General features: G+C 41.5%; 2 protein-coding genes across 9 annotated transcripts in view; both read right to left on the bottom strand.

Moving 5' to 3' along the window:
• Positions 1-18,839, bottom strand: part of ZC3H13 (zinc finger CCCH-type containing 13) — a 57,964-nt gene extending 39,125 nt beyond the window's left edge. For 2 of the 8 annotated variants that reach the window (XM_073344606.1, XM_073344625.1), the window contains exons 1-3: positions 18,535-18,624; positions 6,103-6,228; positions 5,563-5,672 (exon numbers count right to left, since the gene is read on the bottom strand). In XM_073344606.1, coding sequence (XP_073200707.1) covers positions 5,563-5,672; positions 6,103-6,219 — 227 coding nt within the window. In that variant the 5' untranslated portion in view covers positions 6,220-6,228; positions 18,535-18,624. Of the gene's footprint in view, positions 1-5,562; positions 5,673-6,102; positions 6,229-18,534 lie in introns of all 8 variants that reach the window. The other 6 variants (XM_073344572.1, XM_073344595.1, XM_073344615.1 and 3 more) reach the window with 5 other exon arrangements.
• A 1,495-nt stretch (positions 18,840-20,334) lies between these two features.
• CPB2 (carboxypeptidase B2) overlaps positions 20,335-26,862 on the bottom strand; it is a 28,203-nt gene continuing 21,675 nt past the window's right edge. The window contains exons 8-11 of the mRNA XM_073343084.1: positions 26,558-26,648; positions 23,222-23,424; positions 20,641-20,725; positions 20,335-20,519 (exon numbers count right to left, since the gene is read on the bottom strand). Of these exons, the coding sequence (XP_073199185.1) occupies positions 20,335-20,519; positions 20,641-20,725; positions 23,222-23,424; positions 26,558-26,648 (564 nt within the window). The remainder of the gene's footprint in view (positions 20,520-20,640; positions 20,726-23,221; positions 23,425-26,557; positions 26,649-26,862) is intronic.

The raw sequence follows: 26,862 nt of genomic DNA, 5'->3' as shown, positions 1-26,862 counted from the left end.
TTCACTTTCACAACTGTATTCAAAATTCCAGCCAGGCTGACTAGGTCTCCCTTTTCCCAACTATTGTCTAGCTCTAGTTTTCACACTCATGACCCACTAAACCCTTCCAGTTATCTCTGGCTCTGTATAAATTCAAAGATGCACTAGATTTAAAGAAAAACCATACTTTTATTTAAACCAGTGCAACTCTGAACATAGACCAGGCCTTTGAGCAGAGATCATTCAAAGTTGCCACTCACACATTGCCTTGGCCTTTTTGCAAACAAAAGGAAGCCTACTTGAATTCAGGTTTCAACAACCTGCACCCTAAGGCCAAGACTACATGCAATTTTTGTGCTCGTATAACTATCCTGCTAGGTGTATGATTTTTTTAAAAACTGAAATAGTTACAACAGTACAACACCCCTAGTTCAGATGTAGTTATGGTATAGAGGTGCCTTATACCAATATAGCTTATTCCCCCTCTTAGGGAATACCTTGTATTGGAATAAGGCACCTTTATACCAAATATAACTGTACAATTAAATCAGTACAACTTTTGTGGTTAGACAAGTCCTTAAACAGAAGGGCTGAAGTGAATGATATGCACGGCCTTTTAAGTTAAAAGCCATCTATTGTTCTCACTAAATAAACCTAGCTGAATACTGAGCTGTGTGAATCCGCAATGGCTGTTAATTCCTACTGCTGATGCTCATCTCAGATAATTCTGTAAGGTTATTAGCTTTATATCTTTACCAATTTTGTTATAGCTACGCTGAAAGATACTGATCAACTACTAGCTCCAGGAAGCCTGTCTAATATTTGAAATAATGAAACTTCCATTTGCTTCAGGACAGAAGTTTTCAACCCCTGGGGGCCCACAGACTATGTCTAAGGGATCTGCAAAAGGTGACTATGAAAATAAAGTTTCAGATCCCAGAAAAGGGAAATTTTTCTTATCAATAAAAAGTATGTGACTACCCCCACCTACAGGTCAAAACCCAGAAGTGTTATTGTTACCACAGAAGCCCAAAGGTTAGCATCCTTTCTCAAGCTGCATCAAATGCCATGCCAAGCACGTGCAACATCTACAGTTGAATTCTGTTCAGCCAGTTTTCAGTCTAAGACTTCTGTGGCAGAGAACCACAGACCACAGGTTGAATTTCCAAATGGATCTGCACCACCACTTGAAAATTTTTAGGGATCCACAAATGAAAAAAAGGTGGAAAACCACTTCTCGGAGCATTTGTTTTTTTCCTAGAGGGATTGGGAATAAGTATTTCCTGTACATGCAGCTATTTTAGAACAAAAATAAAATTTGTTTCTACTTTTAAAAATTGCTTATTTGAAGCCTTGTTATTTATGTTTCAATTTTCTCTTCTGCAATATTTTCCATCATTAAAATGTTAAATATGGCCATAAGGTACTATCTTAAAAAGATCCAATAAAAAGGCCAGTGACTCCTATTTATCCTCCTCCTGCTTTTAAATATATTTAATGTGCAGCAAAATTGTACACACAAGTCAGGGGAAAGGTTCAACAGTAACAGGGGTTTTTCCATCTGCTCTCTTTCCCAGCAGTACTAATCAACAAAATACCCTGCACATAAATATAATTAAAAGTCACCTTCCTAATATGTGTACTTGCACCATATTTTAAATTTACAGTTTTAAGTAAATTATAGCTCATTTTTAAAAGTAATTTTTTAATCCTCTAAAACAAGTTCCTTTCAGCTGTATCAAAATTTTTTCAAAGACGCTCTATGCTACTCGTTCCCCCCACAAATAGCTTTCAGCATTACAAAAAGTGGTTTTTTTTAATGTTTTGTGTCAATTTTATTTAAAAATGAGTTCCATCAAAAATCCCAAACTTGCTACATGAGGGAGGACTTGTGGAATTGACCAAATTTCATTTACATGGCAGAGAGATTACATATATAATCTAAGGATGACATACTTTGCCACAAGAACACTGGTTGAAGCATTGTTCTCATAATACCCTCTGTGGGCAAATCAGAGAAGCAACAGAACCTTCCAACAGCAAGAATCTGATGCTACTAGAATGCGTAGGGCTTTCTCCTTAAGTTTCAGGATAAGTGAGGAAACCCACCAACCCCACCACTCTCAATACACATTTCTAAGTTGGAAAAAGCTGGAAACCAAAACAGCTCAATTTATTTAGGCATTATTAAAAACTACTTTAAGATGAGGAAGGCCATCAGGAAATTAGAAGCAGAAAAAAGCATTGTGTGGTTGTCATCTTTTATTGCTTTGGGAGATAAACACTGAGGTGAAATGAAGGTAAACCCTTTTCCCCTGCAAATAACAAAACAACAAAGACAGTAAAAATAAGTAATTTGGTGAAACTAAGTTAATAGGTTTACTCCTTAGCAGGTGGTTGCTTAGGCGGCATTGGCTGGTTTGGGTACTTTGGTTTAGGGCACAGAAAAAACCCCCATGAACTGACTGAATTTTCTACAAATGTTTCATCTGGTACACTGGAAATTGTTTCTTTTAAATAATGTTTAAGTTCGATTTATATATAAACTACACCACAGACATGTACAATGTATATTTATATATAGCGTATATTCTGTGTGCATATTATGCTTGAGTGGTCGCGAGGCAGTAATTAAGGTTGCGTCAGAGTTTTCAGTTCATCTCTCTCTTATTAGTCGTGCCTCTCAATACATCATACACATATTTGTACCTGTTAACTTTACGCTGTATTTGGTTTCATCGGTGGTTTGTTCCAACAATTGTTTCAAGTGGTTTTGTACAGCTTGCATAGTTTGCGATGAGCGTGGGCTGTGCCTTCAAACAACTCTATGACAACACTATTGCAGAAGGCAACCAGATCTCCCTACACCTGCTGATGGCACTATGTGCCTGGATTCTGCTATAACAATCCAGGACACGGAGGGAAGACATCTCTCCAGGAAAAGTAATGAAGTCCAGCCAGTCATCTTGTACCTCATGCCTCACGTCATGAAATGATCCCTCAAGAAGGTGTACCAGACATCAGGTAGTATATGAGGAGTGATGAACAACTGGCTACTGAGGTACCATTAGCAGGTAAGTAGAGAACTAGGATTCACTTTGGGATGTGGAGTAACTCTGATGTCTCAAAGATAGGGCTCAGGCAGCTGTTTACCGTGATGCCATCCTTGTCCCCCAGTAACGTACATAGTAATTTATTGGTGTGTTATTAAATTTTCTCAAGAGGAATGCAGCATATGTACCGATGTGTCTCTCTGATGATCTATTTTATGTTGTGATTGTCATTAACAGACCAAGGCCCATGGGGAGAGAACAGGGAATATTAAAGTACAAATAAAGTTTTATGTTAATGTTTCTGAAGTTTGAAGAAGCTAATATGTGTCCTGTTTTCCTACCCTAGGGTTAGGGTTTGCGGAGGGTGTAATGGTCAGGATAGATACATTAAGTATCACTGTGGCTTCTTTTGGGCAGGCCTGGAATCGGAGGGGCAGGGACAGGTGGCAATATTTTCTGCTACCAAAATTGCTTGCAAGACAATCATGGGACTACGCTGAGAGGATCAACTGACCCAGTGCAACCATAACACCTGGGCTTCCCAGATACCGTAGAACTGACAATGTCTGAGCTGAAATAGTGCAGACGGAAGCATTTACAAGACTTACTTGGAGACAGTATAACTGTACAGGTTCTTTGAACATAGTGTTTGACAGATGTTCCCTGATACAAAATGGTACAGAAGATGCCAAAATTCTTTAGTGTAGAACAGACTCTCTTGTGCCTTGCTAAGACCTATAGATGAGTTAAAGCAAGCTTCCAAATGCTCTGGTTGCTCACTTATCCAAAGTTTCGAGTCAGTAAGCAGCAAGCTATGTAATTTGACTTTCATATAAAACTTACAGGAGAAAAGAGTTAATATAAACAAAGATGTAAACCAACATTATTCCTGAATACCAGTGATAACTTCATGCCTTTATATGAAGCAAAAAATTAAAAACAAAAAAACCTGCTAGCCATTAAAAGTAAACATCTTTTTAAAAAAAAAATGAGCAAGAAGGGCTATACACTCAATGCTCCAAATACTGTAGCAAGGGAAAGTGACATTCAGCACATAAAGGTAAGTTTAGAATCATTTACATGTGAAGCACCTCTCTTCCTTTGCTGTTTGGAGAATTCAGCACATAACATTACAATACGTTCCCTTGCATACTGAGAAAAAAGCTTAAAGATAACTTGTATTTTGTATCCCAGTTGCTACAGCTTTATAAGCAATGACAGTTAGGATGGTCTTAAGATTAAGGCATAGAAATGGGAAACAGAGCTAGGAATAGAATCATAACATCCATGCCAGACATTCTGTTTGACCTTCAACAAGTCACTCAACTTCTGTGCCTCAGTTCACCCATCTATACAGTGAGGCTAGTTCCTACCTCAAAGGGACATTGTGAAGCATTATTAATGTTTGTGACATCTTTGTATGAAAGGTGCTGAAGTGAAAATTATTAAATCATTTTTTTCCCTTCAGAAAGAATGATACAGGCTTACTGAATACAGTTCTGGTTAGGCAGCATGGACTCATGCTACTACACAGTGCCCTTTTTGAAAGATAGCACTGTGTATAATATTATAAGTCATTATAAAGTGCATTCATTTTACTTAACAAAGGCACATTTTTTTAATCTCTCTGCTGGACATTTGTCTGCAGAGGTGGTCATGAAACCACACTTTCCTATCCTAGCACAGTGGTTCTCACCCAGAGGCATGTGTATTTCTGGGGCGAAGCAGAGGTCTTTCAGTGGGTACATCAGCTCATCTAGATATTTGCTTAGTCAGTACAAACTAAAATTTCATACAATGACTTGTTTATACTGCTCTAATACTTACATTTCAATTGGTTTATTTTATATATAATTATATGATAAAAATAAGAAAGTAAGCAATTTTTCAGTAATAGTGTGCTGTGACACTTTCATATTTTTTGTCTGATTTTGTAAGCAAGTAGTTTTTGAATAAGGCGAAACTTGGGAGGTACACGAGACAAATCAGACTCCTGAATGGGACACAGTAGTCTGGAAAAGTTGAGAGCCACTGTCCTAGCATGTCTCCTCACAACTGGAGAAAAAGAACAGCCACCTCACTCTCCAACAAAAATACTGTTACTGGTGAAGGCAAAGGGATATGGGCTGTGATTTTGAAAGTATTGCCTTAACAGTTGCAAAACAGCATTTTAGTAGCAGAAAGAGAGGAAGACAGAAGTTGCAGTGACACACTACACAAAAATCCATTTATTAAAGTACTTGCATGTCCCATTTCAAGGCAGGTTAAAACACTGTTATGAAAAAGAAGTTAATCTGCATCCAGAGCACTTTATTAATTATTTTTAAAAGTTACACACACAAGAAAATCCAGGGAAAACCCACTGTGTCTTGCCAAGTTACTTGTTTTCAGCAGCTTCACAATCCAATAAGGTTACTGATAAAACATACCATTAGGCACACCACAGCATTTCAAATTTTTACAGAAGACACATTTGAAAAAGCTATTTTCCTACAGCATGTGAACAATTCAAAGTGAGTTCTTGATTTACCTTCTATAACTGCTGCTATAGCCTTTACCTCGTGGTGAAGGGCCATGTACGAATCTACATGTGTTCCCATAGAGGCAGTTGCCAGTCTTCAGCCAGTTACGGCACTGTGTCTAAGAGACAGACATTACTAGGTGAATTTCACACTCATTTCTGGAAATACCATTGGTGTGAGTGTGGCAGAACAAACAAATGAGTCCACATTTACTCCCATTTATCTGAGATTTCCATCCACCAGTAATTTACTTTATTAAAAACCAACAATGAGCATTAAGTCTGCCAGATAAAAAATTTAGGTTTATAAAAATATTAGTAAATGTACATTGTTACCGCTCCTCACTAGAAGCTGGAACACCACAAGTAATTTGAAAATCTAAAGATTAATAATATCTTGAACATCTAAGTGTGAATGTGTTCTCTTTACCTTTACTAACATGACTAATGACTGAATATTCAGTACTCATGAACAACTCTACCCCACTAATATCCTGGAAGAGAAGATGCTGGGGTGGGAAGGAAGAGAAAAACACTTTTACAACTCACCTCTGCAGTACTTCCAGTGCTGGGTCCAAGCCTTTCAAACACACTGGGTCTTCGGGATGTGCTATCGGATATGGTCTTGGTATTTTCCACTGTGACCTTCCTTCTAATTTTTGACATTTTGTACTACTTCAACCAAAAAAAAAAGCAAAACTGTAAAATCCTTTAGTTTGGAGCTACTGCCACTGAATTCACAAGAAAAATTTATTATGCTATAAATTACAGGAGAATTTCTGCAGAGGTGACGAATAATGGAACGGAAGAATCATAAATAAATGGAATGTACCTGATTAAAGGGATGCCTTTGATTAACAACAAAATTGGTTCAAACTAGTCAACTGAACACCAACAAGGAAAGTTTTAAATTTTATTCTATGACCTGCTTTGGATTCCCCAACATCCCTTTGGGAGAACATCAGATGCTGTTCTGCTCATTCAGGCAGCAAACACAAAACAGCTGCTTTCTTTGGTCATGTGTGTTTGGCCATTACCTCTGATTTCAAGTGTAAAGAGCACTTTGAATGGTATTTAATCACTCTTTCGAGAGATGGGGTTTGACTGGTAAAGAGGGCTCAGTTTAGCAACTTAACGATTCTAAGGAATTCCCATTTCTCCCCTCACTGTTTATGACAATTTATTGGCAGCCATCCTCTCCTCTCCCCTGCCATACTTTAGCCATGCTCATTGTTCATGCTGGTTTGTTATTGTATGGCTGTTTGCAACTGCTGTGCTTGAAAGAAAGAATGCTGATGTACTTCTGATTACTAAAAGAACTGAATACATTTTGCAAACAGATACACCTTACGTTTGACAAATCTTCCTAGCCATAATCTGTCTTACCTGGGACCAAGGAGGGAAGCTATAAGGGGAGAGGAGGATATGAGACAGGAGAAAGAGGCTACAAAGGAAGGAGAACTGAGTCCAAAATGATTCTCCATTTGTTTAAGTGATATCAATTTATACAGAAAAATCAGCTTGGGAAAGCCAATCTGTGTGAAAACAATCCACAAGCAGTTTTAAGAAAAATCCATTACATAAGAAAAAAATACTACTAATGTAACCTACATTTTACATTTCTTGCACCTTTGACAATGTCTCTAGATTTCTTCACTACACTGAGACTTCGTTATCTGACTCTCATGGTTATCTGAATGTTGGCTCTTTCTCTGAGTTTTGACTTCAGGGTAATGTTCTCTCTCTGTAGAAAACTAGACACTGAACTCCTTAAGCTCTTTAACCCTTCTATAAACTGCAGGAGACAGCTTAGGGCTCTGCAAGAGGCTTTCCCAGTCCCCTGACTATTTATCCAAATCTTTGCTTGGGACATAACATTCTTTCAGATAATCAATGTTCACATTACCACATTTTTATTGTATGCGCAAGGTTGCTACATGCTGTGAGAGAAGTTAATTGTAGGATGTACTAGGGATTAGAAACAATGGTTAACATTTATTAATGATCTGAAGGGTGAAGACAGACAGCAAAATAGTAAAACTTGCCAGTAACAAGAAGTTATTTAGGTTAGTAAAAACTGTGGAGAATATTGAGGAACTCCAGAAAGTTCTATTGAAGCTAGAAGACTGAGCAATATAACAGCAAATGAAATGTAAATAAATGCAATGTAATGCACACCAGGAGAAATTATTTCAATTTGTATATAGATGATGAGTTCAAATTAGCCCAGTCTTCTGAGAAAAATAATTAGGAGTCATTGTGGATAGCTCAATGTGCAGCAGTGGTTAAAAAGTCTAAAGATAAATTGTCGAAGTTAGAGAATGAAACATCAAGTCCAGACTAGCCCAGCTCCCTTCCAGTTCAAGGTTGTTCCCTACAGTTTAGACTGAACGAAACACCTGGATAATTTTTAAGGTACCATGCAATTAGATCCTTGGATGGGGGGGGGAGGAGGAAGAGAATACAGAATATATTAAAAAGGCATTGTATATATTAATGGTAAGACCACACATCAAATACTGCATTCACTTTCACAGGCTTCATTTTAAAAGAGACATCTGAAACAGAAAAGTTTACAAGAACAGTATGAAAGACGGCATGGGATGGGGGGAGGGTCAACATATGAAAGGGGAGTAAAATGAGATTATTTAGCACAAAAAGGAGTCACAGGAGCATAGTAGAAGCATATGATATATGGAATAGGAACACACTGATAAGGGGTTCCCATTCATCTTGCCTTTTAAGAAGAATGCCCCTTTATTTTCAAAAAAACAAAGGCAACAAACAGAACTGGTTATTTTTAATTTACTCTTCACTCAGCAACTAATAAACTTTTAGAATTCATGGCTACAGAAAAGTTAAGATGATTTTCAATTTTAAAAGGATAGATCTTTTATAGTATTGTGATAATAACAGCATACTTATGACTAAAGAGGTACTTTCATTTTAACTACCTGCTATTAGGCACCTATAACATTCACACAAAAATTACACTTTGGACCATAATTGCTTCATACTCTTTTGAGCCAAAAGAATTTTTAGTTAAACTCCATTCAGCCATTTGAGTTTTGTGAACATGGAAAAAGTGTTTTCACACTTCACCAAGTTTTTTTTTTAAATGGAGTTTTGTATGCATGTGTTCAGATACCATACGATCAATTCCATTTTTAAATTTTGGCACGTTTCCAGCTGTCAACGAGAATCATGTACTTTGCTAACCGAAAAAAAATTGGTGAGACAAACCATTCCAAGTGAAAACAGCATGCTATGAGCGCACAGCATGTTGCTTTCAAGGACCATCAAAGTGCACATAAGGGTCTCAATCCTGTAATCAGATCTGCATCGTCAGACCCTAGACCCTAGAATAAAGGCCCACTGACTTCCATGGGGATCCATGCATTTGGAGCCAGTTACAGGATCAGGGCCCAAGCATGGTTATGGAGACAGAGGCAAGCATATCTGAGAACCAAATATACTGTAACACACATTTATGAAATTAAGTAGAATGCATTTATTTGAATCACTAATTTTTTATTCTTCAACAACCAAGGAAATTAAATGCACAAAATACAGTCGATATTTTACATGCAAGTAGTGAGGAAAATTGGTTTTTGACTATGTTGTGGCAAGAATAAGGAACATTCCCCTTGCCTTCCTCCATATGCACTCTTGTATAGGCAGAGGGAAGGAGGGATTCCAAAATTTTAAGGGGGAAGTTTTATTTCTGACTCTCTCAGCCAACAATTTAACAGATAGCCAAGAGCAATTGAAATGTAGTGTCCCCATAAAATTCAGCAAATTACTTTAATTCTTCCTAGGTTTCTCTAAGAAGTGCTTTTACACTTGCTTGACCACAGTCCAAAGAAAAAACAGTCCTACAATGATCACCAATGCAGTTCAGACTCCTGATCCCATCTGATCTGCTTCTGTGTCTCCTCTTTCAACTTGTTCAACAAATTTTGTTTGAGCCCCAGTGAGGATAGAGCCTTAAGCACTCAACAGTTTCCAACTCGGTCAATAAATACATTAAATGCACAAAATTGGGAAATATCTTTTTTAAATTAATCTAAATAGAAGGAATTACTGTTAACTATTTATTTCAGTGACATGACAAAACTTAGTAACTAAATACATTTAGGAATATTTAGAAGTTTGCAACTTCCATGATGACATCTTATCACTATTAATGAATATCATAGAAAAATAATAAGGAAAACAGGACAGGGAAATCAATTTTATAATACTTAATCAATTTACAGGGTTAATTGTATTATTTAAACTGTCTAACAACAAAATACTGCTTCCCCTCCCCCCCCATTTATATACAATCCAAAGGCGGCACTATAAAAAAATAGCAATACACCATGAACACAATTATACCTTATTCTCTTGTAGATACTTCTATACCACTCTGCAGTACAAAAGATGACTTATTATTAATGAAGCTTTTTCAAGTGCATGACACATAACATTTAGTGAACAGAATTAACTGTATTACTATATTGCAAATTAATTCACATGTACTCCCCATCAATGCATCTGTATCCATTTGTTGTCTCTTTCTTATAGTTAGATAGTAGGCTCTCTGGAGCAAGGACTGCCTTTTCGTTCGGGGTCCTGATCCATGACGGTGGCTCCCAGGCACCACAACAATACAAATAATAACGTTCGGGTAATATTTTCCTTCCTTCTGTTAATGATAATGTGTAACGGGTGGAACAATTTAAATCAAAGTGATTTAAATCACCAATATTAATCATGATTTAAATCAAAAAGCAGGAAACCTTAATTTAAATAATGGATTTTAATATTGTATTGCATTTGTACTTTTTAATTATTTTCCTAAAGAAAGGCGGATTCTCATTAGCTGGTAACCATTAAAATATGTTGATTTCCAAGTAAATACAGCCTTTACACAAAATTTGGTACTTCTTTTTGCTAACCAGAAGGATACACTATATCTACAGACACTTATTTAAGCTGTTACAGTACAAGTTTTGTTATTCGGCATGTTGAGAGAATGGGATTGGAGATATCTGTGTGTGTGCTGGTAAGTCAGAAATTCCGGTTAACAAAGAGGGAGGGAGTTTGGCAGCGGGAGTGGGCTCAGGGCAGGGGCACCAAATCCAGGCGGTGCTCACCTTGGGAAGCTCCCCGCAAGCGGCGACATGTCCCTGTTGCTCTGGCGGTTCTGCACGCTGCCTCCGCCTGCAGGCGCCACCTCCGCAGCTCCCCTTGGCCACTGTCCTAGGCCAATGGGAGCTGCTGAGCCAGCGGGCTGGGGGCAGCAGCAGCAGAGACATGCTGCCACTTGTAGGGAGGCGCCCAAGGTGAGCACTGCCCAGTCCGGCACCCTAAAATTTCCCCCGCACCCCAACCCCCTTCCCCTTCCTACACCCAAACTCACTCCCAGAGACGGTGTCCTGCACGCCCTCCCAAAATGCTGGTTTCTAGAGTTTTTCAGTTGGCAAAGTGCAGAATAACACAGCTTTTACTGTATATAATTTAACTTGCATGTATTTGGAATCTTATTTTTTCCCTTTTTATGATGTTAGAAAATGGCGAACAATGCATTTCTTGTTTACTAGATGATTAATTTTTTTTACTTGTGAATTGTGTCAAACTATTTGGATGGAAACAAATTCAATTAAATGCACAAAGAGCATTTTAAATTTTTGTATTAGTTTAATAAATTACCTTATAGGTACTGAGTATGTGAGAAAAAAGTTTACCAAAACATAGATTCATAGATATTAAGGTCAGAAGGGACCATTATGATCATCTAGTCTGACCTCCTGCACAATGCAGGCCATAGAATCTCACCCACCCGCTCCTGCGATAAACCTCTCACCTATGTCTGAGCTATTTAAGTCCTCAAATCATGATTTAAAGACTTCAAGGAGCAGAGTCTCCTCCAGCAAGTGACCCGTGCCCCATGCTACAGAAGAAGGCAAAAAACCTCCAGGGCCTCTTCCAATCTACCCTGGAGGAAAACATTTTGCATTTAGAACTGATTTATTAAACAAAGCAAGTATTATCTGTAGTTAGTGAATTGAATTGATTGTTTCTAGTCACCATGTCGTTCAAGATAGTCATGGAACTGAACTAGCTGAATAAACTAAAATAAAGAAAGAACGAGGAGTACTTGTGGCACCTTAGAGACTAACAAATTTATTTGAGCATAAGCTTTCATGGGATAAGCCACTTCATCAGACACATGCAGTGGAAAATACAGTAGGAAGATATAGATATACAGATATAGATATATATACAGAGAACATGAAAAAATGGGGGTTGCCATACCAACTCTTAACGAGACCAATCGATTAAGGTGGCTATGATCAGCAGGAGGAAAAAAAAACTTTTGTACTGATAATCAGGATGGCCCATTTCAAACAGTTGACAAGAAGGAGTGAGTAACAGTAGGGGGATAATTAGCATGGGGAAATAGTTTTTAGTTAGTGTAATGACTCATCCACTCCCACTCTTTATTCAAGCATAATTTAATGGTGTCCAGTTTGCAAATTAATTCCAGTTCTGCTGTTTCTCGTTGGAGTCTGTTTTTGAAATGTTTTTGTTGAATAATTGCAACTTTTAGGTCTGTAATTGAGTGTCCAGGGGCATTGCTGGCACTTGATGGCATATATCACATTGGTAGATGTGCAGGTGAACGAACCTCTGATAGTGTGTCTGATGTGACTAGGCCCTCTGATGGTGTCCTTTGAATAGATATGTGGGCAGAGTTGGCAACGGGCTTTGTTGCAAGGATAGGTTTTTCCCCCTACTGTTACTCACACCTTCTTGTTAACTGTTTGAAATGTGCCATCCTGATTATCACTACACAAGTTTTTTTTTTCTCCTGCTGCTAAGAACCCCACCTTAATTGATTGGTCTCGTTAAGAGTTGGGTATGGCAACCCCCATTTTTTCATGTTCTCTGTGTGTATCTATATGTATCTTCCTACTGTATTTTCTACTGCATGTATCTACTGCATGTATCTGATGAAGTGGTCCCACTAAATTTGTTAGTCTCTAAGGTGCCACAAGTACTCCTTGTTTTTTCTGCCGATACAGACTAACACGGCTACCACTCTAAAATGAAGAAAACACTCTCTCTACACCTACAGAAGAAACTATTGCTGTCAAAAGCTGGTCTAGTACTTCAACAAATTCTGGTTCTAGGTGCTTAGTCAGTGATTTCCACCAGTTCAGTGGTTTGACTTTCTTTAAGACTTCTGTAGCAAACGTGTACTGCTTAATATTTACTTTACATTATTTTAATATATTATAATAAATGTAGGCCTTAATAAACTGTCATAATTTCACATTTAATTTTAAATAGTTTTTTTTTAAATAAGTTGGTATTTAAATAAAAAATCCAATTTCAATACAAATAATTTTTTTTTAAATCATTGGTTTTTATTACACACTTGAAGGAGATTACACCCACTGGGTTTACTTAAGTAACAGCAGCTGCTATACTATGATACTATGCCATGATTCAGGATAGAATATAGTGTACATTTAAATTAATAGTAATGATATACCTATAATTCAAATGTAGTCCAACATTTAGATTTTGTAAAAATACAATTTCACAAAATCTAAAGTTAACAAAAATGTTCACATGAAACATTGTTGATTTATCACTGATTTTGTTTTAAAAAGCAGAAAAAACGAACACTTTCCCTTGCAATAATAGCATCCTGCTTCAGTAGAAAAGCTAGCAATTGAGAGTAAATGGAAACTGATTATAAACAAAAGTGGCACTGAGTAGACTATTTTCATTGTCTAAGTGAAATGTAAAAACTAAAAGAACAAATGATAATAAGGTGGCACTAACAAGCAAGGCAATTTATGTGTATTGCCTGACTGTACAAGTTATCATCCTCTGCCATGTTGAATAGTGTCCATCTTTAAAATGCTATAAATCAGGAGTTCTCAAATTTCATTCCACCACACCCCCCTTCTGACAACGAAAATTACTACAGGACCCCAGGAGTGGGGACCAAAGCTGAGCCAAGCCAACCCTCACCACCGAGCGTGTGAGGGGGTGGGTACAGCGGCAAAGCCCAAGCCCCACTTCAAAGCCGAGGTGCAAGGGCTTCAGCCCCAGGCAGGAGGCCTGTAACCTTAGCCACACCGCACAGGGCTGAAGCTCTCAGGGGTGGGCTTTGGCCCTGGGCCCCAGCAAGTCTAAGCCAATTCTGGCTATAAATAATATCCCATTAGAAAACAAGTCTTTTTTTAAATTGAAAATATTTTTAAAAATTTAACTGTACACTGATTATGCTACGGTATTCTGGGATATAGCAAACTAATGTCATTAAGAGATAAATAATGACACTTTTCTCCACACATTAGAGTGCTAAAAAAAGGTTAAATGTTGTATGTTCATATAGAGAAGCCAATTTTCAGATGCATAACATACAAAAACTGGAATGTCAACTTAAAATTAAAACCAAATTACCAGTCTTCAAGTTACACATGAAAATTTGTGTCTGACATGCAACAAATAATTACTCAGAGTTGGGTTTTTACAACCCTCTGCTATGAACATGGCTTCTTTTTTAAGTAAACTACACCTCTTATTTAACACAAAGCATCTTTATCATCTTAAGTGTATAGACCAATAATGGTAAGTAACTGATAGCAATGTTTCAGAGTAACAGCCGTGTTAGTCTGTATTCGCAAAAAGAAAAGGAGTACTTGTGGCACCTTAGAGACTAACCAATTTATTTGAGCATGAGCTTTTGTGAGCTACAGGTTTTCTCACCCCCCCCATCCCCATACACACACAAACTCACTCTCCTGCTGGTAATAGCTCATCCAAAGTGACCACTCTCCCTACATTGTACATTGTAGGGAGAGTGGTCACTTTGGATAAGCTATTACCAGCAGGAGAGTGAGTTTGTGTGTGTGGTTTTTGGAGGGGGGTGAGGGAGTGAGAGAACCTGGATTTGTGCAGGAAATGGCCCACCTTGATTATCATACACACTGTAAGGAGAGTTGTCACTTTGGATGGGCTATTACCAGCAGGAGAGTGAGTTTGGGGGGGGGGGGGGCGGAGGGTGAGAAAACCTGGATTTGTGCTGGAAATGGCCCAACTTGATGATCACTTTAGATAAGCTATTACCAGCAGGACAGTGGGGTGGGAGGAGGTATTGTTTCATGGTCTCTGTGTGTATATAATGTCTACTGCAGTTTCCACGGTATGCATCCGATGAAGTGAGCTGTAGCTCACGAAAGCTCATGCTCAAATAAATTGGTTAGTCTCTAAGGTGCCACAAGTACTTCTTTTCTGATAGCAATGTGTTTACATTTGTGAATTGGGGTTAGCGTGCTATTGGTAAAATGCAACAATTCAGTCCCTAGGATTACAGAAAAAGGTAAGCAATAAAAAAAAGTATGGATGATGTCTTATATGCATGGTATTTCACATTTTGTCTGAAAAGGTAGGGAGCCACTTCCCAAAACAACTTTTACCATACTAAGGCCTGGTCTTCACTACGGGGAGATTGACACTGCTGGGATCGATCTAGTGAAAACCCGCTACATCGATAGTCAACCCTATTATTCCAGCTCCCCAAGAAGATTAAGGCAAGTCGACCAGAGAGAGTCTCCCATTGAGGCAGTGGAGTGAAGACACTGTGGTAAATTGACCTAAGCTACATCAATTCCAGATACTAGCATAACTCCCCCCTGTAGTGAAGATAAGTCATAGAATCATAGAATATCAGGGTTGGAAGGGACCCCAGAAGGTCATCTAGTCCAACCCCCTGCTCAAAGCAGGACCAATTCCCAGTTAAATCATCCCAGCCAGGGCTTTGTCAAGCCTGACCTTAAAAACCTCTAAGGAAGGAGATTCTACCACCTCCCTAGGTAACGCATTCCAGTGTTTCACCACCCTCTTAGTGAAAAAGTTTTTCCTAATATCCAATCTAAACCTCCCCCACTGCAACTTGAGACCATTACTCCTCGTTCTGTCATCTGCTACCATTGAGAACAGTCTAGAGCCATCCTCTTTGGAACCCCCTTTCAGGTAGTTGAAAGCAGCTATCAAATCCCCCCTCATTCTTCTCTTCTGCAGGCTAAACAATCCCAGCTCCCTCAGCCTCTCCTCATAACTCATGTGTTCCAGTCCCCTAATCATTTTTGTTGCCCTTCGCTGGACTCTCTCCAATTTATCCACATCCTTCTTGAAGTGTGGGGCCCAAAACTGGACACAGTACTCCAGATGAGGCCTCACCAATGTCGAATAGAGGGGAACGATCACGTCCCTCGATCTGCTCGCTATGCCCCTACTTATACATCCCAAAATGCCATTGGCCTTCTTGGCAACAAGGGCACACTGCTGACTCATATCCAGCTTCTCGTCCACTGTCACCCCTAGGTCCTTTTCTGCAGAACTGCTGCCTAGCCATTCGGTCCCTAGTCTGTAGCTGTGCATTGGGTTCTTCCGTCCTAAGTGCAGGACCCTGCACTTATCCTTATTGAACCTCATCAGATTCCTTTTGGCCCAATCTTCCAATTGGTCTAGGTCCTTCTGTATCCTATCCCTCCCCTCCAGCGTATCTACCACTCCTCCCAGTTTAGTATCATCCGCAAATTTGCTGAGAGTGCAATCCACACCATCCTCCAGATCATTTATGAAGATATTGAATAAAACCGGCCCCAGGACCGACCCTTGGGGCACTCCACTTGATACCGGCTGCCAACTAGACATGGAGCCATTGATCACTACCCGTTGAGCCCGACAATTTAGCCAGCTTTCTACCCACCTTATAGTGCATTCATCCAGCCCATACTTCCTTAACTTGCTGACAAGAATACTATGGGAGACCGTGTCAAAAGCTTTGCTAAAGTCAAGAAACAATACATCCACTGCTTTCCCTTCATCCACAGAACCAGTAATCTCATCATAAAAGGCGATTAGATTAGTCAGGCATGACCTTCCCCTGGTGAATCCATGCTGGCTGTTCCTGATCACTTTCCTCTCATGCAAGTGCTTCAGGATTGATTCTTTGAGGACCTTTGTCTTTAAAGTCCTTTGTCTTTAAATGCAACGGCCAGTTCCCATTAGGTCCCATTCAGTAGCACACAATCTATTGTACAGTAGAATCTACACTGCAAAATGTCTTGAAGCAGACCAATCTAAAAAAAAGCAATGGTCTAGGTCTAGCGAGGAGCCAGTAGAAATCCCCAGGTGTGATGCTGGAGACAAAAGGAAGAATCTATAATACTAGTCACACAAACCCATATCCTCAAGGATATGTAAGCACCCGACTCCTGTTGATTTCAATGGGAATCAGGCACCTAAATGCCTTTGAGGACCTGGGCCATCAGCATACACCAATGTTTTTCAAAGTACGCATCATGACCCAGTACCGGGTCATGGAATGTCAGACACATAACAGACTAGCTAATTAAAATTATAAAGATCGTTGTTGCGCAGCAGCTCTCAAGGGCCGCACAGCAGGGACCTGGAGAGGAGAGAGGTGGGGGTGGGGAGCAAGTTGGGGCTTGCAGGGCTACGGCGGGCCTCTCCCCCAGCCCCAGAGCCAGAAGGGGGAGACACAGAAAGGCCCCTCACCCAGAGCTAGCTGCTGCTGGCAGGGAGAGGACGGGGGGGAGTCTTCTGGCCCCAGCCCTGGGCAGCCTGCTTGCACCCCAAACTCCTCATCCCTGGCCCCACCCCAGAGCCTGCACCCCCAGCCAGAGCCCTCACCCTCCCGCATCCCAACTCTCTGCCCCAGCCCTGAGCCCCCTCCTGCATCCTGAACGCCTCAACCCCAGCGCCATCCCACAGCCCTCACCCTCGCATCGCAACTCTCTGTCCCAGCCCTGAGCCCCCTCTTGCACCCTGAACCACTCATCCCCAGCTCCACCCTAGAGCACTCACCCCCACACACCACCCTCTGCCCCACTCTGGGCCACCTCCCACACTCCTTACCATAGCTTACTAAGACTAATGTCTAGTGTTAGGTATGTAAAGTGAGTTAAGCTGGAATGTATTGCAATATTATGATTTTATGAAAACTCTAGTGAAAAGATATCATTATGTTAGGTCACGGGTATCAACAATTTTCTTCAACTGGGTCACAAGGAAAAAAGGTTGAAAACCACTGGCCTAAACTACAAGTTCTAGATGGTCGTCAATGACAGAAGACTTTAAAGAAAAGACAAAAGCACCAAGGTTCAGGATCAATGCTATAAGGGCTGACAAGTTCTAAATTCAGCTAAAAAGGCTGATTACATTTCACTACTCTCAGCAGCTGTGACAGGGACCCCAGTACCCTGAAGCCCACAGAGGACAGAGATCACATATCTGGGAGGCAATGAGGAGCCCACAACAGGGCTCCCCTCTGTAAAGTATCAACCACAGAAATGGTAGGATGGCAGGTCTAGCTGGCAGTTCAAGTGTCGCAGGCTCTCTGGCTGATCGGTGCCTTGTCTGACCCACAGCTCTACCCCTGCTTCTTCTCACAAATCACACCCCGCACAATCTTCCCCCCATTCCTCTCTCCCAACCCGCCCCCCATTCTCATCTCAGCGCCAGGGCAGAGTCGCCCCCACAGCCTGGGGCCGATCCGCTCCCGCCTGCCCTTGCATCACGATTCCCCCTTCCCCCCCATGGCCTGGCACAACCCGCGCCCCCCACCAGTTGCTCTCCGACTCCCTGCCCGGGAGCCACCTGCCATCACCCTTCGGCCCCGCTGCCCTCCCAAGCCACAGCCCCTCAGCCCAGCGCTTCCACCGGGACCCCCGGCCTCTGCAGCCGCTCTGGCCGGCCCGCGGGGCGCAGGATGGCGGCGCGGGTGGGGAGGCGCCGCCGCCAGCACCGAGCTCCCCTCCCCCCGCCGCACGGGGATGCGGGGCCCCGCTGGCCTGCTCCTCGCGGCGGTGGGGGGAGGGGCCTATTCGCCGGGGGGGAGCCCCGCCCCTCCCAGGCCCGGTTTCCCCGCCGGGGCGCCACACTCACCTGCTCCTTCCGCTGCCTGGCCGGTCCCCGCCGCCTCCTCCGCCGCCGCCCGGGGCGGAGAGGGTGGGAGGGGGCGAGGGGGGAGTCCGTCCTCCCGGGCCTGCGCGCCGAGCCACACGGGGAGGAAGACAAGGAGCGCGGCCCGCTCCGGCAACCGAACGGCGCTTCCCAAGCCCAGGGGCTGCCGGGAAAGCAGCGCAACGAACCGGCCGGCCCCAGCGCCGCCGCCGCTGCTGCCGCCGCCGTCGGGAGGAGGAGCCTTGGCTCACCGGAAGCCGCCGGGCCGCCATGATCATGCGTAGCAGCGCAACTTCCGGCCGCGCAGGGCAACGATGAGGCGGGGGACGAGACGTCGAGGCTGAAATGCGGAAGGGTGGGGCCTAGTCAGGGAAAACGAAGGGGTCGGGGCCTGAAATGAGGGAGGAGCCTGGTCAGCGGAAGAGAAGGGGCGGGGCCTGAAATGAGGGAGGAGCCTGGTCAGCGGAAGAGAAGGGGCGGGGCCTGAAATGAGGGAGGAGCCTGGTCAGCGGAAGAGAAGGGGCGGGGCCTGAAATGAGGGGGGCGGGGCCTAGCCTGGGGTAGAGAAGTAGGGTTGCCGCCTTTCTAATTGCTGGTAAAGGGATCCCTCAAGGCCTCACCCCTGACCTGCCTCTTCCCCCCAAGGCTCCACCCCTGCTCCACTTTATCCCTTGAGGTTCTGCCCCCTTCACCAGCTGCTCCCCCAGGCTTCGCTCCTCCTCTGCCTCTTCTCCCCAAAGCCTCGCCCTCGTCACTCACCCCTTCTCCCCATCGCTTACTGGATCACCTTCATCTCCCTCCCGCACCAGTTGGCCGTCCTTTGCTCCGAGGCTGGGGTAGGAGCTGCTGCAGCCTGACAAGGTGCCTGCCTGTAGGTAGGAGGCGGCCCTGGCTATGCAGGGACTGGCGAGGGTTAATCACGTGATACCTCCAGCGCCCCGCAGTAAGCAGACTTTTGGTGTCTGGTCAGTACGTCTGACTGGATACTGCGAGTTTCCCTTTTTGACTGGACTTTCCATAGGCATATCTCTTCAGTCTGTTCAGATGCTGGCCTGATTGGGAATATTGGACATTTGAGCTGTGTTGCGTAATAGTGAGTGGTTAGCTCAGTCATATGGTGTTGTTCCCACTTCCATGGCGAGGCACCTCAAAGGTAACTGCCACCATCTTGGCCGAAACATGAGGGATTAAACCAGGGACTTCTAGTGCTAAAAACATACGTGGCTACATCATGGCTACAGAGCCATGGCTCTCTAGCTGGGGTTGTAAGACATTCATACCCTCTGTGGATCTGGCACAGGGAGGTACCTGTAACATTGTCATCAGTGGGTTACACAAGCACTTCAGGTACAAATATTACAATTTGTTTTAAAAGTTGCTTTTCACCATTGTTGGTGTGAGTGAACTGGATTATTCAAAAATTCTCCAAAAGCAAACACTAAAGAGGTACTAAAACTGACAACATGTATTTGTTTGAATATTATTGGGCTTGGGAGGTTGCATTTGCACGGTTGTAGTTTATCTGTCACTACCCTTCTCACTCTACAGATGGCTACATTTAAGCCAAATTGTGAAGCAATTTAATATATGTCAAGGTGAAAGATAATGAATGAAACACCAACCTGTTGCTCCTAAACAAATAATAATTATAATAACTCAGTAAGTAATTCCTTTTATTTGAGTGAACTAAAAAAAAAACCACACTCGAATGAATGACACTGCCCATCGGGTCACCTAAATTACCAATTCAAGCAATGAAATGCCAAATTAAAATATAGCACATTAAACATTGTTGGTAACGTGTAAAGCTATTGCTTTGATACCACTAAGTGCTTCCATACAAGTGGGTTTAATTAGATTTGTAGGAAGCAAAAATCCATGTGTTCCTCTGTCCCGAAGTTCAAAGGTAAAAGAATACTTAATGCCAAGATCATAAGCCCAGTCATCTGAACCTCCAGGAGCTAAATCTGTAGGAGAATGAAAAGGAAACAGATTATTATCTGCAACCGTGGTCTCAGTCCTACACACTGCTTTGTGGTAGAGAGGATATTCTGTCATACTGATTATAGTACTAAAAATGATACTTACAGATAGTTTGTGCACCAGGGCCAGACTCATATATTTTGTGAGTTGTTTTTCTAATAGATTGAACTACTTTATTTGCCACAGATAGCTGAAATCAATAAAATATTAATTAACTTTTATAATTTAGTAAAAGTGTTTCACACTGACTCTGTTAGAGCATTGTAACCATCCACTATGGGTATAATAAAGAGAGAGGATCTGTTTACAGCATGGTTGTCCCCAGACCTGGCTGCATTGCAGTTTGTAATGTGAATATGTGGTTGGCTTTAGAATGCTTATAAGATGTGGCTAAACATGGTTAGGTTATGTCCATGATACAAATAGCATCTATGCTGCAATTGGACAGCAAACTCATCACCAAATCCATGATTCTGTGTAGCTGTCCTGTATTTTCCAATTCCAATTCCAAAAGGTTGTTTAAGTAACCTTTAAGTATTTTAAGTTAAAGTTAATGTTGAAGCATACAAAAAAGGATTTAATAATGGAACTGTACACTACCCTTGAACAACTGACTAGAATGAACTATTCTGTAATTAGTTTACAGGATGTCACATCTCTGCTTCACAGGTAAAGATGTGACAAATCTATATTTTCTTTACCCTCTTTCACAAATGCATTAGCTAGGATAAAAAAATAATTTAAAAGGGATATAAACCCTCAACTTTCAGGCCATAAGATGGTCACTAATTGAGGAGGCTTAGGAATAAACATTCCCCTAGAGGCAAGTTATTTCATGTTAGCTACAAGATTTTTTACTCCTTCCTGTGAAGGCTGGCACTGGTCACTGCTAGAAACAGCATACTGGACTGGTTAGAGATCTGGTCTGATCAAATATGACAGTGTCTATGTTCCTACTGTATCACTGTACAAAGCCCATTAATTTAAAAAAAGAAAAAAAACTTCCATTAAAGAGACAGTAACAGCTAATTTTTAAAATCTTCCTTAAAGACCTAAGATCTGTGTGGGGAAAGAACGGATGGAATGGGAAGATTGGAGGCAACATGGAGGAGCAATCCCAAATACCCATCACCTGTTGCTGTTGCTTGGCTCCATGCCAGGGATGCTGTGGCATAAAGAATGTCATGAGACTGCCCAGGGAAGTTGTGGAAGCTCCTTCTCTGGAGGATTTCAAAAGGAGGCTGGATAGCAATGTTCCCTCCAATTTTTTATATCCATGTGTGGAATGATTTTGTTATGTGTACCAATAGGGAGGTGATGTGTGATGGGAGTGGGACCAAGGGGTTTGGAGTGTGGTAGGGGGCTCGGGGCTAGGGCAGAGGATTGAGGTGCTGGGGGGGGGGGATCTTTGAAAATCCAAATCCTGGATCTTTGAAGGAGGTTAGACTAGATGACCCTTGCAGTCCCTTCTAACCCTATGATTCTATGTCCACCCTGATGATGTCCTGTGTCTCCACATAGCAGGTCCCATGGAGTGAAAAGCCCTTCCCCATTCTGTCAGCCACTTCCTGCTCTTTCCCTGGTCCCATGCAGGAGGCACTTGGAGTAAAGAACCCCTGACCCACTCCTCCATGCACGGAAAGCACTAGGAAATTGGCCAGAGGGAGCAAGGAAAGGATTCTTTACTCTGTGGGGCTTCTCTTTTTACTCCTTACCCCAGGAAATCTTGTGAGGCTCTTCAGCAACCCAAGTAGCCTAACTGGCCTGCATATATTGGCTAACTCCAACCTAGCCTGGATCTCTTTTCCTAATCTAGATAAACCTGAAGACTTGGGGGCTAACCAGTGGAGGAAAAAGAACAATGGTGTTCTTCACTTCCCAGCTTCCCCTGTTTATCCTGTTGATTAATAGAACGGGAGCTGATCCTACGCAACTCCTAGACTCTGCAGGAGAGAGGATCCCTGATTGTGTGGACCTCCAGAACTTCACAGGACTTAGACTTCTTTTATATAGGCCTTAGGAGACCTTTAGCCCCAGGACCCCGGCTAGCGGACAACTTCATGACCTGCAGAATCAAAGAGGTGTTCTGCTTCAGTGGACTACCTATGATCTGCTTGTCCTCCTGAGGACCTCAAGATCTGTAAAAAAGGGCTTGTCTCCATCAGACCATTAAGACCATTTAAACATATTTCCCATAGAAAAAGATTTACAGAAGGTGCAGTAAAGGCTGCAGGCACCTATCAGTGTTATGGATGCACACTATTCAAGAGCAACAGAGTTAAAAAATGTTACAGACTCAGTAGGTTCAGATATAGGGAAAAACTTACAAGAAACCTGCACTTGAATGTATTGAAATGCAGTACTAAGGTACCCAAGTTACCTTTACTTTGCCCCCTTAGCGATGCCTTAAAAATATCAGAAAGTCAGGCTACCTTATTCATCCAGAATAAACACTTTCATCTTATCAGTGTCCTCCAAAACTAGAATACTTTCTTGTAATCATATAGCGGTTGTGCCAACAACCAGCTTCCTTATGCTCTTATCCATCAAAAAATCAATTTTCCCAAATCTTGAGCAGACTTAAAGCCTACTGAAGGCGTCATTCACATTTCTCATTAAATGTCCATTCCTGCAAGGTGATGAAGGTGGGAGGTATAGACGAAACTTAATAAGTGGTAACACTTACCAGCTCATCATGGTCTTTACTTTTATTTGTAGTGTAGGAATATGGAAACAGTACCATCTGTGAGTAAGAGTGCATAGTTATATATGCCTTAATGTGATTTTTATGCTTTTGGAGAAAATTAGCTACAGCTTTCACTTCTGGTTCAGACTCAGGATAGGGTCCACAGTATATCTCATGACAATCATTATGAGAGGCACCTCTACCTGTAATAAAATAGAGGATACAATGTCACCTGTTGAGTTCTTATAGTATATACTGAATTGTCTCATGGCTCAGTGACAAAATAAAGCATTAGGATGCTATACAAGTGAGCATAGAATCTGGGAGACATTGGATGCATCATTACTGCATGTATCATTATTGCACCATTTAAGCATCTTGGCCTGATTCTCCTCTACCTTGCCTTATGTTAAAAAAATTGGAGAGGATACAGAAAAGGGCCACAAAAATTATTTGAGGGCTAGAGAAAATGCTTTACATTCAGAGACCTAAAAAGCATAATATGTTTAGCTGATCAAAAAGAAGTTTGAGAGGTGACTTGATTACAGTGTATAAGTACCTTTGTGGGGAGAAAACATGGGTACGAAGGGATTCTTTAATTTAGCAGAGAAGGACATAACAAGAACCAATGGCTGAAAGCTGAAGCTAGCTAAATTCAAATTGGAAATAAGGCACACATTTTTAACAGTGAGGGCGATTAACCATTGGCACAAACTACCGGGGGAAGTGGTAAAATTGGAACAAACTCTGCACATGGACTGCCTGTTGGATTATAACCTTTTAAATTGATTCCAGAAGGATTTTTACAAATCAGCAGCCTCACCATCTCTGTTATGAAACTGACCTAAGAACTTTATTCATATCCCTATGTATATTGATCTTTTAACCATAGCAACTCTCTTTTTTCTTTTTATTAATAAATCTTAGATTTAGTTAATACAGATTGACTATAAGTGTGTATTTGGGTGAGATCTGATATATTCATTGACCTGGTGAGCAATGTGTCCAGTCTCTTGGCACTGGTAGAACTTTATATAATGTGAATTAGGTTTTTAGTAGTCCTCAATATATTAGACTTGGCTGTGTGGGTGGGAGCCAAAGGCTGGATTGCTTAAAGGGGACTGTATTTTGGCTTCTTGGTAACCCGATAGATGTTTGGTTACTGGCTTGGTGAAATCTAATTACAGAATAAATCACTAGTTTTGGGGATTGTCTGCCCTATACTTTGTAGTTTGCCCTGAATAAGCATTCTCAGTGAAGCCCTTCCAGGCACCACGGTCACACCAGATCTACACTACAGACTTAGGTCGGTATAATTACATCATTCAGGAGTGTGAAAAATCCATACCCCTGAATGATGTAGTTATACTGACCTTAGACTCCCATTTAGACAACGCTATGTCAACAGGAGATCTTCTGCCTCTCAGAGAGGTAGATTAACTACACCAATGGGAGAGCTCTCTCCTGTCAGTAGAGGAGCGTCTTCACTTAAGGGCTACAGCGGCACAGCCCTCAGAGTTTCACAGCTAAATTCAAGGTGGAACAAATTGTTCAGCATAAATAATTAACACATATTTCAAGGGACCATTCAAGGAGAAGTGGCCCATTAACTCACCTCCAGTCAGAGAGGGGAAAGGAAGGGATGGGGGCAAAAGGCAGCTGGGTGCGGAGGTGGGGGCATTGTTAGTGGGTTGCAGATTGTTGTAATATGCCATAAATCCAGTGTCTCTATTCAGTCCATGATTTCTAATGTCTAGCAAAGTTATGTATTTAAGCTCCCAAGCTAATCTTTTGAAGATCATGGGCAGATTTCCTTTGAGAATGAGGATTGAGAGGTCACATATAGAGTGATTGTTTTGTAAAAAATTGTTCACACACAGGCAATATGGTGTTTATGTCTTTTATCATTTTTCTGTTTGAGGGTTTCACCCATATAATTGTTATTGGGCATTTAGTGCACTGGATGAGGTACATCACACGTTGTGATAGGCATGTGTAGGACCCATGGATCTTAATAGCTGTGTTGTTGGGGTGGTGATCATCATAGCAGTGGAGATATGTTGACAGGTTTTGCATATCTTGTTCTGGCAGGATCTGGTTCTGCTTTAAGTTAATGTGTTCTGGTCCATAATGCCAACTGAAGTCAGTTGTAATTGTACCTGCTCAACACCTCTGAAAATGAAGCCCTTCCTTTAAAGAGTGGTTCTACTTTGAAAAATACCTGTTAAATTGAAATTGTTGAGTTCCATCTTTATTGTTTCACAATGATTGTGTGTCAGATGCGTTCAGTTTAAGTAAAAAATATTTTAAAAAGAATTATAAAACTCAACCATCATCGATAATGAAGAGTCTGCAGCCAAGATTACGTTGTGATTTACACCTATGCAATCCCATTACTTTCAATGGGGTTGCTAAGGTGTATATTATTGAAATGTAATAAGCAATTCTATTGAGGATGTCCAAGAAGGAATAGAATTCTGTTTGCTTTCTGGTAGCTATATTGGTTCCGCAAAATAGAAACTTACTTTAGTTACTGAAGTCATCTGATATGACTCAGTATACCCAGAAAGTAAGTCTGTTGCATGTAAAGGTGCCCTTTTTTGCCATGTGCTGGCCACCGCTTCCTGCAGCTCCCATTGGCTGGGAACGGCGAACCGTGGCCACTGGGAGCTGCAGGCGGCCGTGCAAATGTAAACAAAATGTCTGGTGGCCCACCAGCGGATTACCCTGGTAGGCCACGTGTGGCCTGCAGGCCGCAGGTTGCCCACTTATGCTCTAACCTCAGTGTGCCTGTTTCCTCACTTTTAAAATAGAGATGATGTTGGAGTTGCTAAGCATTTTGAGCACTTTGAAAATTAAATGTGCTATATGAATCCCTGCTGTAATTAATATTCACAGCATATACATTTCCTATTAAACGTACTGATTTCTCCAACTTCTGTACTGATTAAGTATTTTACGTTTGATATTACTCTTAAATCTTATATGGTCCCCAACAGCATAGTAGCTTAGCATCTCACAAACTTTAATGAATTTATCCTCACAACACTCGGTAGGGAAGTTTCCTTATTTCCATTTTACTGATGGGAAAATAGGCACATAGAGCTTAAGTGTCTTGCAGATAACCATACAGGAAGTATATGGCAAAACTGGGAATTGTTGTCTGGACTCGTGACCTTGTTATAAACATTTTTATTAAGTTCATTACTAAGGTACATTATCGTTATATCAGAAATGACTTTATGAATAGATAAATAAAAATATTTTCAAAGTGAAGAACTTTGAAGGTTAAAACGGAAATGTCTGTAATAAAATATAAAGAAAATTGCATCGTACCACACCAGCCTGCATCAAAATTCCTGTTCATGTCGGTACCAATGCACCTGTTGTTGCCATGCTTTGAGCGGCTCTTCCTCCACAACCGATTCTGTGGACAGAGACACAAAAATGTGGGTTTACATAAAAGTTTAGAAAAATGCTTATCACTATTTCACTTGCTAGTGAAAATGCAACTTTTACATGCCTAGATGTCGAGGCTAGAAACCTCCAATGAAGTGGAGCAAAAAAGCAGATTTGGGGAGCCTATAAAACAATAAGCTAGTTATCTGCATGGAATCATAGAAGGGAAGGACTGGAAGGGA

Source organism: Lepidochelys kempii, chromosome 1 (genome assembly GCF_965140285.1).
Source record: "Lepidochelys kempii isolate rLepKem1 chromosome 1, rLepKem1.hap1, whole genome shotgun sequence".
Taxonomy (NCBI): domain Eukaryota; kingdom Metazoa; phylum Chordata; order Testudines; family Cheloniidae; genus Lepidochelys; species Lepidochelys kempii.
The sequence above is the reverse complement of the archived record's forward strand: the minus strand, read 5'-3'. Positions and strand labels throughout refer to the sequence as shown.